The 12,627-nt window shown below is 36.7% G+C and overlaps 1 protein-coding gene across 1 annotated transcript; it reads right to left on the bottom strand.

Moving 5' to 3' along the window:
• Positions 1–609: 609 nt before the first annotated feature.
• On the bottom strand, positions 610–10,879 carry SEC61G (SEC61 translocon subunit gamma). Its single transcript, XM_044656894.1, has 4 exons — positions 10,813–10,879; positions 7,829–7,928; positions 5,167–5,269; positions 610–770 (listed from the first exon to the last, which is right to left on the bottom strand). Exons 2-4 carry the CDS (start codon positions 7,920–7,922, stop codon positions 761–763), a joined length of 207 nt encoding a protein of 68 aa, XP_044512829.1. The 5' UTR covers positions 7,923–7,928; positions 10,813–10,879; the 3' UTR covers positions 610–760.
• Between the last annotated feature and the right edge of the window lie 1,748 nt (positions 10,880–12,627).

Genomic DNA, 12,627 nt, shown 5'->3' with positions numbered 1-12,627 from the left:
TGCATACTATGCTTTACCAATTCATTAATGACTGAAAAACTCAAGAATTTCAATATAAGCCTGATTATTAAATATTGTTTGGGAAATTTTGGTAGTACATTTTAAAAAAGGAAAAGCAAAAATTTTACGATGAAGGGGGAAAATTATGGAAAATATTATCAATCAAGTCTGTCAGTAAATTCTTTATAAAATTAAGTACTAAAGCAGTCATAATAACCCCCACTAGTCTGCCAAGAGGTCTGGTCCTCAATTTTCATTTTCCACTTTGTTACTTGAGCTGTTCCTTATAGCACCCAAACTTTTTTGAAAGTTGGCTATCACTACCCTTTCACTAGCTTACTTCTTCTCTTAATAAAAATTTACAAATGAACTGTCACTACTCTATGAAAGCCCCCACTATCTTTTATCTTCCTCATGTCTTCTATACATAGTAAGTTCAATATTTCATTGTTCTAAATTTTCCCTTACACCGGAAATGGAAAATCTGACAGAAAATCAAGATGCCTATCCTCTTCTACACTAAGAAAAAGTATAGAAATTATGGTAACCAATTATTTCTCATTCAATAAGGAGGGTTGGCTGAACACTCAATTATGGGGGAAAACTAAATTTTTGTAAAAGTTATTTTAATTCAGACATTGAAAATACCACGGAGGTAAACCACATAAGACAATTTTTTTTACTAAATGAACAAAGCCAACAATTTCCCAACCCAAACTTGTCCATCAATCATGAAGCAGCAAGTGTCTTCCAGAAGTATTCAGCCACCACTGTAAGACAAAAAATTTTAAGTTTTGATCAAAAAATCAGATTTTACTTTAGCAAACCAAAATAAAATTTAAAAAATATGTAGTATACTTTCTTATATATAAATGAAAGTAAAGTCATTATTCCACAGAGAAATTCACATTAACGCAAGAAACTCAATATAAAGTGTTATTCACTTATTCATTCACCTAAATATTTATCGAACGCCACAGAGCTTAAAGAATAAGTTTCAAAAGCCAAAAAGTAGCTTAGAGATCTAGACTGGTAAATCAGAGAAATGTTAATGACATAGTGTACAGTCTGGCATTAATAAAGCTTCTTATAATATTCAGTTTTCCTAATACAAGTCTATATTGTGTCATTAATATTTCTCTGATTAGTCTTAAATGTGAAAATGGATCAGTCTGGAAATGCTGATAAAATAAAATTTCTAGGAAGTCAAAAATATGTGAATAAATTGTGAGTCATAGAAAAATAATATCCATTTTCTATCTGCCTCTTTTTTATAAGGTTTGAGAAAGCTGCCTTCTGGCAACAAGGCTAGCATAATCAAGATTGGCTTAAAAGAAGCAGATTAGTTCCATTGTTAAAATTAAGTTGTGAAGCTTAATAACAAAAACATTTGTTAAAACTTTAAGCACAAAGCCTTGAAATAATTAACCTGTATAGAAGGAAAACCTTTATATATTATCTTGAGTAAATGATGGCATTTACTTTATATGCATTTTGGCAATCTAACACCTAATTCAGATTTATGTTACATCTAGCTCTAAAATGAAGTGTTAAACTATTCTACTGCTGCCATCTCAAGTGCTGTTAACTTGTTTGTATAGTTAAAATTCAGCATTATCTACCCATGAAGAATGGACAGGAAAGCTTCATAACATAGAATATTCCGTTTTGTATGCATTTTAACTTGGAATCATTCATGAAGGCAGAAACTGTTCAGAAGGGTTTCAATAAATTGTGTGGTTAATTACCTTTCTTAACATTACAAGAAGGTTCCATCTTTGAAGGATATAGGCAAGTAACAATTTAATTCAATGGTTTCCAAACTTTTTTAGCCTACTGCCCCCTTTCCAGAAAAAATATTACTTAGCCCCCTGGAAATTAATTTTTTTAAAAATTTAATAGCAATTAATAGGAAAGATAAATGCACCTGTGGCCATCACCACACCCCCTGGATCACTGCAGCATCCATCAGGGGGCGGTAGCGCCCACTTTGGGAATCACTGATTTAATTGGAAAGTCACAATTTAGCTGGAAAGTCAGAAACAAGTTGTCTTTCCATCATCTCCAAACCAAAAAAGACAGAGACAGACACACACACAAAATACCCCTTCAGTGGATAGAGTCAGGCATAGATCTGGGAAGTTCTGGGTTCAAATTTGACCGCAGACACTTAACTTCAACTGCCTAGAATGAAGATGGGATTAACTCTCCCCTGTCTATCTTTAGATTTAATCACTAGAAGCATATACACCTCACTTATAACCTTAAGTGGGATAGTTCTGTGACCCATATATGTGAAAGTGGGTGACAAATCAGAATTGACTGACTGCCCCCTGGTCAGTCCTAGGCAAAACTTTAGCTGTAATTGGTACATGTAAAATGGGAGAAAGGCATAGGAACTGACGAAAGGAATGGTTTTTTAAAGTGGCCAGAACTTCCTGTGAGGGGGTCTTTTGCCTTGAACTGGACCATAAAGGAGCACCAGCTGAGGATCTTGGACTGCTTTCTATTTCTCCTTAAAACTACCACATGGGTGAGTGAAAAAGGCTGACTCCCTTCCTTGGCCTTTCCTGGAGGCATCAGCCTCCGGAGGAGCTCCTCCTCTGGAAGGAGGCCTCATAGTTAAAACCCTTGTTAACTTACCCTTAGGCCCTCCAGCTAGAGTTACTGGAGCCCTGCTGGAATAAGCCAGGGCTTGAGCACATAGCCTAGTTCGTTAAGCTAGACCTCTTACTCTGCCCTTTTTCTCATTTCTCTATTTTCACTCTTTCTCTCTCCTTTTGTAAATAAATTATCATAAAAATAATTTGGAATTGAGTAATTAATTCCTAGCGACCATACTCTTAAATAATTTAGTTCAACCCTTTAATTTTTACTCCTTAAATTCTGACCTTTACACTAGCCCTTATCACCCTTTTTGCCTTGGAATTGGATTAATTTCGATTCTAAGACAGAAGGGTAAGGATTTAAAAAAAAAAAAAAAGAAAAAGAAAAAAGGCCCTAACTGACTAACTGCAAAAGGATACTTAATAAGTTGATGGAAAATGTCCTCCAACATACAGAAAAGGTCTCCAGTGGTAAGTGGCATTGCCCCAAAAAAGATGGAGGGATAGAGAGTAACAAGAATGTGTGTCCTGTTCAGTATTGTTTTCTAATGATTTCCATAAAGATACAATAGACCTACAAAATTTTCAGGAGAAACTAATAACTGAATTACAGGATCAAGATTGAAAAATCAAGGCTTGAAATTAATAAAATGAAATTTACCAGGGAAAAATTAAGTCCTACACTTAAGCTCAAGTAAATAAGTTATATAAATGGAAAAAGCTAGGACGGGAAGAACTGTTCTCTTCTCGTTAAAAAATATTTATAGGTTCAAATTAATTAATTACAATTGCAATATAAGCTAATAATATGAATGCCTTAAAAAGCTAAATTTAATCTTAGGCTATATTTATAGAAACACATTATCTAGAAAATGAAAGTCATACTATATATAGTAATGGTCAGACTATAGTACCAGCATGGTTAGTATTATAAAGTTCCATTCTTAAGAAGGACATGGACAAACTGGAACTCAACAAGAGGAGGACAATGATAACAACTAATGTTTATATTGTGTGCAAAGAGTTTTACATACCCAACAACTGAAAGAACAAAGAACATTCAGATGTAATGAGAAATGGATGACTGAGATTCAAATATTTGATGAAGACTTTTTTGAGAACTAAGTTTCAATGAGTAGGAGCTACAAAGGAGCTGATGATTTTGATAATTATAACTCACATTTATATAACACTTTAAGGTTTACATAGTACTTTCCCACAACAATCTTGGTAAATATAAAGTACAAAAGTTTTTATCGCCATTTTACAGATGAGAAATCTGAAGCTCAGAGAAATTAAGTTTTACCCCATGGTAACACAATCTAATAACTGTGTCCTGGACTCTGACATTTACTAGGTCCATGAATAAATTATTTCACTGCTCTGAGCCTCAGTTTTCTCTTGTTTAAAATAGAAAGGTTATACTAGATAATCCCCCAAAGGTCCCTTTTATAGTAAGTATCCTTTCAAAGGACAAGTGTCAGATATAGAGTTTGAACTCAGGTCTTCCAATCCTTTAGTAATATAAGTGCTAACATTTATACAAGATAAGCTACAAAGTCTGAAAAGCTTTCTATTATCTCTTTTGTTCCTAACAATCCTATGAGATAAATACATTTTAGAGGTGAGGAAAATGACTTGGAAGCAGGCCTATCCTAGAACTAAGTCAGTATGCTATCCATTACTCCAGATCTCTCCTTAGTTCTAACAAAAGTGACCATAAATGAATATGGAATAAGACTATTTTTTTAAGGTAGACAACCTTCCCATTAGATTATTCAGGTATTTAAGTAGGTATATTTAGAGGCAGTCAAGCAGCACCTTGATAGACACTTGTCAGGAAGATAGTAGAAAAAACTAATACCTTGGAAAGTAGGTTAGACAAAGGATACTAAAGATCCCTTCTAACATTCTAACATCTGCTTTTCATCTGTCTAATTTAACTCGTTAGAAATCTACATAGCATTTACATCCACTCATTTGTCAACATTTACAACATAGTAGTACATTGGTCTGTTTAAAGTATAAGAAGTATTAAGTTTGAATCCTGAATCTAGCAGATTTATTATAGAAAATGAAAATTATCAATATGGCAGTTATAAGAGGAAAATGGGAAATCCACTGCATATAAATTCCAATAGTGACAGCTGATGGGTTCAAACTATTGCATTATAAAGCCACACTATCTGTAACTTCATGGAGTCATCAATAGCACACATGAACCGATTTTTGTGGTAGACTCCTAAATTATTTTTGCCTTAGCTATTAGCAGAGCTACTTTTTTCATTATAAGCCAAAAAATAAACTTATAACTACAATCATTTAACATCGCAAATAAAGGCTAATAGGATTTAAAACATTTTGACATTCTGTTCAAATGCTTATAAAATTTTTAAGATATGCCTTAAAAAATAACTTACAATATAAAATTATCTTGAGAATTATAAACTGATGTGTTTGTTTTTAAGTATACATAAGAACAAAATAGAAGTCTTTAGTTATACCTTGTTAATTCGAATAATTACAGATTTAAGAAAAGTCCATTTGATAAGTTACTTACACAATGATGTTATTGATAGGGATATGGATCAACTTAACAAAAAAACCAATGAATCCCATTATAGCAAACCCTATTGCAGTTGCCATAGCGATCTTCTGGAATTCTGTAATTAAGAACACAGATTAACTCATTTTATTTTCTTTATGCTTTCAGCGGCATAATGAAAAAAAAGGTCAAACATGACAAATAAATAGTCACTCATGGTTATTAGATGTACAAGTTTAAATAAAAATATGATATATTCAAAAATAGTTAATTCTGAGGTATCATCTCATACCCAAGATGCTACCAGATGACAAAAAAGGGGAACAGTCAATATTACTGGGATTATGGAAGAAAAAATACACTAATAACATGCCACACAGATAGAGCTATGAATTTGTCCAACCACTCTAGAAAACAGTTGGAAATTATGCAAAGTGACTAAAATCTCCATATCTTGTATTCCAGAAATCTCAATATTTGATACATATCCCAATGAGATAGAAAGATAGAAAGGTCTCAGATATAACAAAATAGCAGCACTTTTTGAATAAGCAAATAAATGGAACAATGCGGTTGCCCATGGACTAGGGAAATAGGTTTAAACAAATTGTATGTGAATGTAAAGGACTATTATTGCATCATAAATAATGAAGAATATGCAGAACTTGGGAGATGCATGAAGACACAAACTAATTTAAAGTAAAAAAGAAAGACCAAGAAAATGAAAACTATGACTATGATGATGCAAATGAAAAGAACAAAAAAGGAGACATGAATATACCCTCCCTCCCTTCTTTGCAGAGAAAAGATTATGAATGTAAAACCACTGGTCATGCTTTTCTATTCTGTTTAAGTGATAGTTGACTTCCTTGAATTCATTTTTTCCTTTTTTTTTTAAACTCTGTTATAGGGTAGTAAATTCTTAGGTCCCAGGACTCCTCTACATTCTTAAAAATTATTGAGGTCTCCCTCCAAAAGAGCTTTTGTTAATGTGAGATACAGATATTGATATTTAACCATATTAGAAATTAAAATGTCTTAGTATTATAATGAAAATAGTTTTGATCTCATGTAAAATGATTCCTGGACCCCACTTTTGAGTACTGCTATTATAAGGAAAAGTTCTGAGTGGTAGAAGGAAATGAAGGTGGCATTTAAAAAAAGATTAATAATAATTAAATAACGACATTTACTCAATGCATTAGTTAGCTTTGCTGGAATACATATGAAACTTTCAGAAATAGAAAAATGATTCTATTATGCTTAACATAAATTTTTGCATTAAGCACTATAAATCCACAAGATGACATAATTCTTAACATTAACAACAAATTGGGAAATGAAAGAAAAAAAAATTTTAGAAAGAAAATACTATTACGCTGAAAGATTGGCAACAATGAGCCAAAAGACAAGATTGAACCAGTATAATTTAGACAGACAGACCATATTCATATAAACAAGAAATTTTCTATTTTAGGAAGATAGGATTTTTTTAGATAAATTTTCCATGGTTACATGATTCATAGAAAGTATTTTTTGATAGAATAAGTTCCATGATGCATTCACTATTCAATTTGTTTCCTGTGACTAAAAGCCAATCAATTTAAGGTACTCTAGGAAAAGAAATATGGGAAGCAGTTGCTTTTTATTTTTAAAACAGCTAGACAATAAAGAGTTGATGAGAAAGAAGAAAAAGCTGGGGGCTTTACAATAGAAAATAAAGACAAGAGACCTTTCCTTTTTTTTTTTTTAACTGAAAGGTATACAGATTGAAAGGGGTGGGAGAAATAGGCAATTGTAATTGAAACCAGCAAAATTGAAGAAACAGGATTAAAAAGGAATTAAAATGTTAGAGAAAAGAAAGCCAAGGAAATTCATAAAGAGGGGAAAAAGGGTAAACAACGTGGAGAATTAAAATTCTCTATTTTGAGTTAATCAAGAACTTAAAGTACCTCTACTTAACAATGAGTAAATCACTAACAGAAAAAGTTCTCAACCCCAAAGGCTAATGAGCAGTAGTGCCAGGCAAATTAAAAGGCTGTGATTGGTTCCTATGAAGAAAGACAGGAAGCAGTATGGTAAAGGGGGTATAAAAGGGGAGATCCAAAAGAAGACTGAGGGGATTCCTAGTATTTTGGGAGAGAACTTTCTTGTGGACTGATTCTTGGGCTTTTTGAGAGACCTTTCTTATGGGTTTGTTCTGGGTTGGAGATTGCTGAGCTGGAGAGGCTTGCTGAGTGAGAGACTAGAGCTGAAGGAAGAGGCTTGTGTTGGTGGAACCCATGCTGAATACCACCAGGGCTTTTGGCTAAAGAGACTACCAGGACTCCAGGTGGAGCCTGGGACTTGAGGGAGCCCTTGCAGGGTAGTGAGCTGTACTTCTTCTGACAGTAATTATAGGCTATCTAGCTAGGCAATATTTTCTACTTCGTTCCTACATCTCTTTCTCTCTCTTACTATATTTATATTAAACTAAACTGTTAAAAGCTAATAACAGCTATTTTGACTTAAGAGTTAATTATTTTATAAATAGCAACCACAATCTCATTTTTTAACTCTTATATTTGCTAAAACCATTTTTACTCTTATATCTATTGACAAAACCAATTTTCAATATTACAACATATAGGGAGGAGTAAATAAGTAAAAGTTAAGCAAGTGACAGGAAACCTTTTACCTTTTCTATCAGGCTTGGTGCATCTTTTGACAAGCCGAATTGAATCCTTCACAAACTGCCGACTAGGTTCAACAAATTGCATTACCTGATCCATGACTATCTGTTTAAACAAACACACAATAAATGACTAATTTAGTTGTATATCAAACAAATGCTCATTTGGTTAGATCACAGTACCAACGAGGTCACAGTTAGGGAGTAAACTAAATTGAAAACAGTGCTTTGGCAGATCAGAACTGGAGGTACAGTAGAGTTGGAACAGGATCTTCACTTAGGACAATATTTGTAACTGCCATTCTCAACATCATCTATTGAGGTAGCTAGGTAGTGGTACAATGGGTAAAGAACTGGGCCTGGAGTCAAGAAGACCTCAGTTCAAATCCAAACACAGATACTATGTCCAGCTGCAGTTATTAACTTTGTTGTGTGATCATGAGCAAGTCACTTAGCCTCTGTCTGCCTTAGTTCCCCTCTGTAAAATGGGGATAGCAGCACCTACCTTAAAACTGTTGTGAGGATCAAATGAAATATTTGTAAAGCACAGCAGCTGCTTATTCTCTTATCCCTAGAACTTTAACAGAATTCAGAGAGTAGGGGGCTTATTGCAGGGAGGAGGAGAAATTATACAAAATAATAATAGTTGATATATAAACAGTGCTTTAGTGGCTAGAGCCCAAGGACTTCCTACTCAGGAAACTGGGTTCAAATTCTGCCTCCGTTATTTATTAGTTGTCACAATTCAATCTCTGTTGACTGATCTGCAAAATGGAGTTATTACCGGTTTCACAAAGTTTTGTGAAGATTAATTGAGTTAACATATGTAAAGCATTTTTCCAATTTTATTCTTATTATTTATGGTTTACAAAGTATGTGACATCAGCACAGTAAAATGAGAGAAGCACTGAGTAGTCAAGGGATCTGAATTTGAATTCAGGTTCTCAGCCTGTAGGCTCAGAATTACCAGCCTAAGGAGTAGGGTGAAGAGAGCTTATGTAATTTGGAGTTGTTAGTCAAAGTTCATGCAAGGCATGAAGCCTAGCCTCCACAAAATCAGTTTATGTTTTATATGTATATGAGGTGTTCTTGTGAAAGATACAGGAGTTTGTTGCAATTTCCTTCTCCAGCTCATTTTATGCATAAAGAACTAAGGCAAACAGAGGTTAAATGATTTGACCAGGGTCATACAGCTAGTAAGTGTCTGAGGTCAGATTTGAAATCAAGAGAAGACACCTTAGGCCCAACATTCTATCCATTGTACTACCTAGTTGCCCAAACATATATACTAAATGTATATATACTATATATGTATACTCAAGACACATACTAGGTATTTGAACCTAATTGGGCAAATCACTTAATCCTGTTTGCATCAGTTTTCTCATCTGTAAAATGAGCTGGAAATGGAAATTGCAACCCACTCCAGTATCTTTGCCAAGAAAAACTCAAATAGGGTCATGAAAATTGAATATGACTGAATGAGAACAATATATTATAATAAAAGCACAATAACTATGTAATTTACTATACATATATACACACATACATGAATGTTTATGTAGTGGGTGTACACATATATTCATGTAGTATGTATAAATATTAGTAAGCTATACTATGTATGTACAGTTACAAATTACAAAATTGCTTTGCATTTTTAAACACATATAAGCACAGTAAACACAAAGTCAGGTTTTTCTATTTTGTGCATATAATCAATTTATCAATTTAAGTGCCATTTTTGCCCAGTAAAATATAAATTTGAGAGACTTGTTTTTGTCTTTCTCTGCCCAGAACCTAAAGCAATGTCCAGAAAAAGTAGGCTTAGTTAAATGTTTTGGTTTTTTTTTTTTTTTTTTTAATGTTTGTTGTAGAGCAGCCAAGTGGCTCAGTGGATTGAGAGCCCCCAGTCTGATGGTTTGGGGTTCAAATCTGACCTCAGGCACTTCGCAGCTGAGTGACCCTAAGCAACTCACTTAAGGATCATTGCTTTGAACCAATATACAGTATTGACTCTAAATCAGAAGGTAAGGGTTTTAAAAACAAAATAAAAAATAAATAGGTCTGTTGAAATGAATTGAACTTTGAGAAACCCTGCCCTAAGGGACACCAAAGAAGAAAGAATAAACTTGTCTGATGGACAATATCTTAAGAAAAATGACAAAACTTGGTTCATCTACTGCCCATAAAAAAGTGTTACAAGACAAAAACATCACTCCCCAGACAAGGGTTCAGTCTGGAGTCTTGATTTTCAGGGAACTCCCTATCTGAGAAGTTGGGATAGAGATTATCAAGTGCAATGCCTTCATTCCTGGGAACTGAGAATCAGTGAGCTGTGACTTATCCAGTCATTTCTGAGGTTAGTGTGCAAGAAGCTAAGAGTCCTGACACTAGGTACCCCATTCATTTGGAGTAGGTGAATTAGACACACCCCACCCTCAGTCATTTTATATGACTATTCCCTCCCAGCCCCACAACAGCCCACTCCAGAGAAGTCCGTTCACTACCCCGACCCCGTGCCAAGGCTGTACCGTGGCGGGAGACGAAAGACCACAGGGCAGGCCCACCATAAACAAAGACGCGACAGAGGAGGCAGAGAGAGCAGAGATCCAGGCCTGAGCCCGGAGCCCCCACCCAGAGAGCAACGCGACCCGCCGGTGACCGCCCTCGCCCTCGGGGCCGCAGGGCGGCGCAGAGCGGGCTCTTCGCCGCCACATGAGGCCGTTCTGCCAGCGCTGCCTGCTCGTAAGGCGGAGTTCCCCTTCCCCTTTGCGCGTGGTAGCGGCAGCTCCCGGCCCCAGCCCGGAGGCGGAGGCCGAGGCTGAGATGGAGGTTGGGCCTGGGACAGACAGTCTCTATCACACTGCCCGGGAACCACGGTCACCGGAGAAACTAGAGGCTCGTGGAGTCGGCCCCATGACCCAACGCGCGTCACAAAGCACCGGCCGCGCGCAGGCCTTGGAGCCCACTGCCCCGCGAGACCCCCTCACCTGCAAAAGCGATGCTCCAGACTCAAAGGACACGTAGCAACTCAGAGGAAAGCCGCTTACTAGAGGCGGATCCGGAAGCTGCCAACCATTCCTCCGACCCCGCGATTGGGTGAGAGCTCCACCAGCGGACACGTGCTTGCGCAGACGCAGAACGAATGCAACGCGTTTCTACCAGAGAGCTTCCCGGAAGCTTCAGTCTAAACCACGCCTCCGAGTCACCTAGGTCTAGTCTGGTTGTCTGAACTTTTCCCTTTCCTTTTGCTCCCGAAGTTTGGCTCCAGGCAGCTTCCGTTTTCCTCTCTCTCCCAGCTATCTGTGTAGAGTAGGCGAGAGTGAATCTCGCGGGGTCACTGCCACGGGAACTAGGGACCTATAGGGAAACGCCGTTTGACCTGGAATTGGGAAAGTGGGTATTTGATCCTTTCCTCTCTCTCCTCTTCCAGACCTCGGTTTCCCGGAACTTCCCTCACCCTGCAGTGGCACGCTGTCCCATTTTCCAGAAAAGGCATTTTGAGGGTCTCGAGGCACCCAGACCCAGGAAGTTGTCGGGCATCGTTGTAGAGAGCAGGTCAGGACTTGGGGGTCTGGATCATCGATTATTTAGTGCAATTATCTCATTATGCAAATAATTAAACTAGCTAGGGAAGGGAAGTGAGTTTCCCACCCCATCCCCTGAAGGAAACCCAGAAAGGAGCATTTATTAAATAAGTACCAGGCACTGCTCTAAGGAAAAGAAGGGAGCATTCCCGCCCCTACTTCTCACCCCAAGGCTTCACCAACGGAAAAATAATGTTCTTTTCCCCTACCTGGAATAATGGGACCAGGCAATAAACATTGATTAAGTGCATCTTGTGCGCCAAATGTTTGGGGATGGTTCCTGTTCTCAAGAAGCTCACAGGCCAAGGAAGGGAGACGACATGCAAACAACTGTGTGCCACATGATAAATGCGTGATATGTGGAGAATAATTTAAGATACAAAATTAACCGAACACAGGCAGTATTTAGCTGCTACATTGGAATTCTTAAGACAATAATAGATTTAGAACTAGAACAAACCTAAAGGTTCCCTGTGGCAGCTGAAGACTTACAAGAGTTGACTTGTCAACAAACATTAATAAAATTCCTAAAATATGCCAACCACAGCATGAAATACTACAAATAAACAGGTCTTTTAAAGAAGTTAAAGTCTAAAGAAGGATGTATATATGTAAATATTTACTACAGTGATTTGGTGCAAGGTGATTTGGGAAGAGAAGGAAGCCAGAAAAAAAAAAAAATGGAGGGAGGGCAAAGAAGTGTGAATCAGGAAAGTTTTCACGAAGATGGCATATAACCCAAGTAGACAAAGCCAAGAATTATGCTAATACCTGAAGACACAAAAAAGGCAAAAACAGGTCCCTGCCTTCTAGGAGCACATATTCTGATGGATCTTGTAGAAAACCAGAGATAGTTTAGAAATAGAGGTTAGAAGAGACTGCCTTCTAGATTTGGAGGTTAAGTACCAACACGTAGAAAGAGGTGGAAATCTTGTGGGCAGAACAGCAAATAAAGGTATTGTCAGAAAGGTGGAATCCAGGTCATAGCAATAGTTGGTCCCCTAGTCTACCTCACAGGATAAAAGGAATCTTCACTAAAACCTGTCGACCTGAAAAAAAAGAGAACTACCAGAGTAATTATAATAAATCTTTAATCAGGACAAGGAGAATAATGTCAAGAAACTCTACATAGTGCCTAGGGAGAGTATATTCCAGAGATGAACCCAGACCCTAAGATCTGAGATTTCCCAAGAAAATACAAAAAATGGGGTGCTTATA

This window comes from Gracilinanus agilis, chromosome 1 (assembly GCF_016433145.1).
Source record: "Gracilinanus agilis isolate LMUSP501 chromosome 1, AgileGrace, whole genome shotgun sequence".
In the NCBI taxonomy this organism is placed as follows: Eukaryota; Metazoa; Chordata; class Mammalia; order Didelphimorphia; family Didelphidae; genus Gracilinanus; species Gracilinanus agilis.
Note: the sequence above shows the minus strand (reverse complement) of the source record. Positions and strands in the feature narration are given on the sequence as shown.

Coding starts and splice junctions, on each gene's coding strand:
- SEC61G (XM_044656894.1), bottom strand. CDS start 7,922: ATGGATCAGGTAATGCAATTTGTTGAACCTAGTCGGCAGTTTGTGAAG. Junction 5,270..7,828: donor CACCAAGCCTGATAGAAAAG/GTAAAAGGTTTC, acceptor TCTTAATTACAG/AATTCCAGAAGATCGCTATG.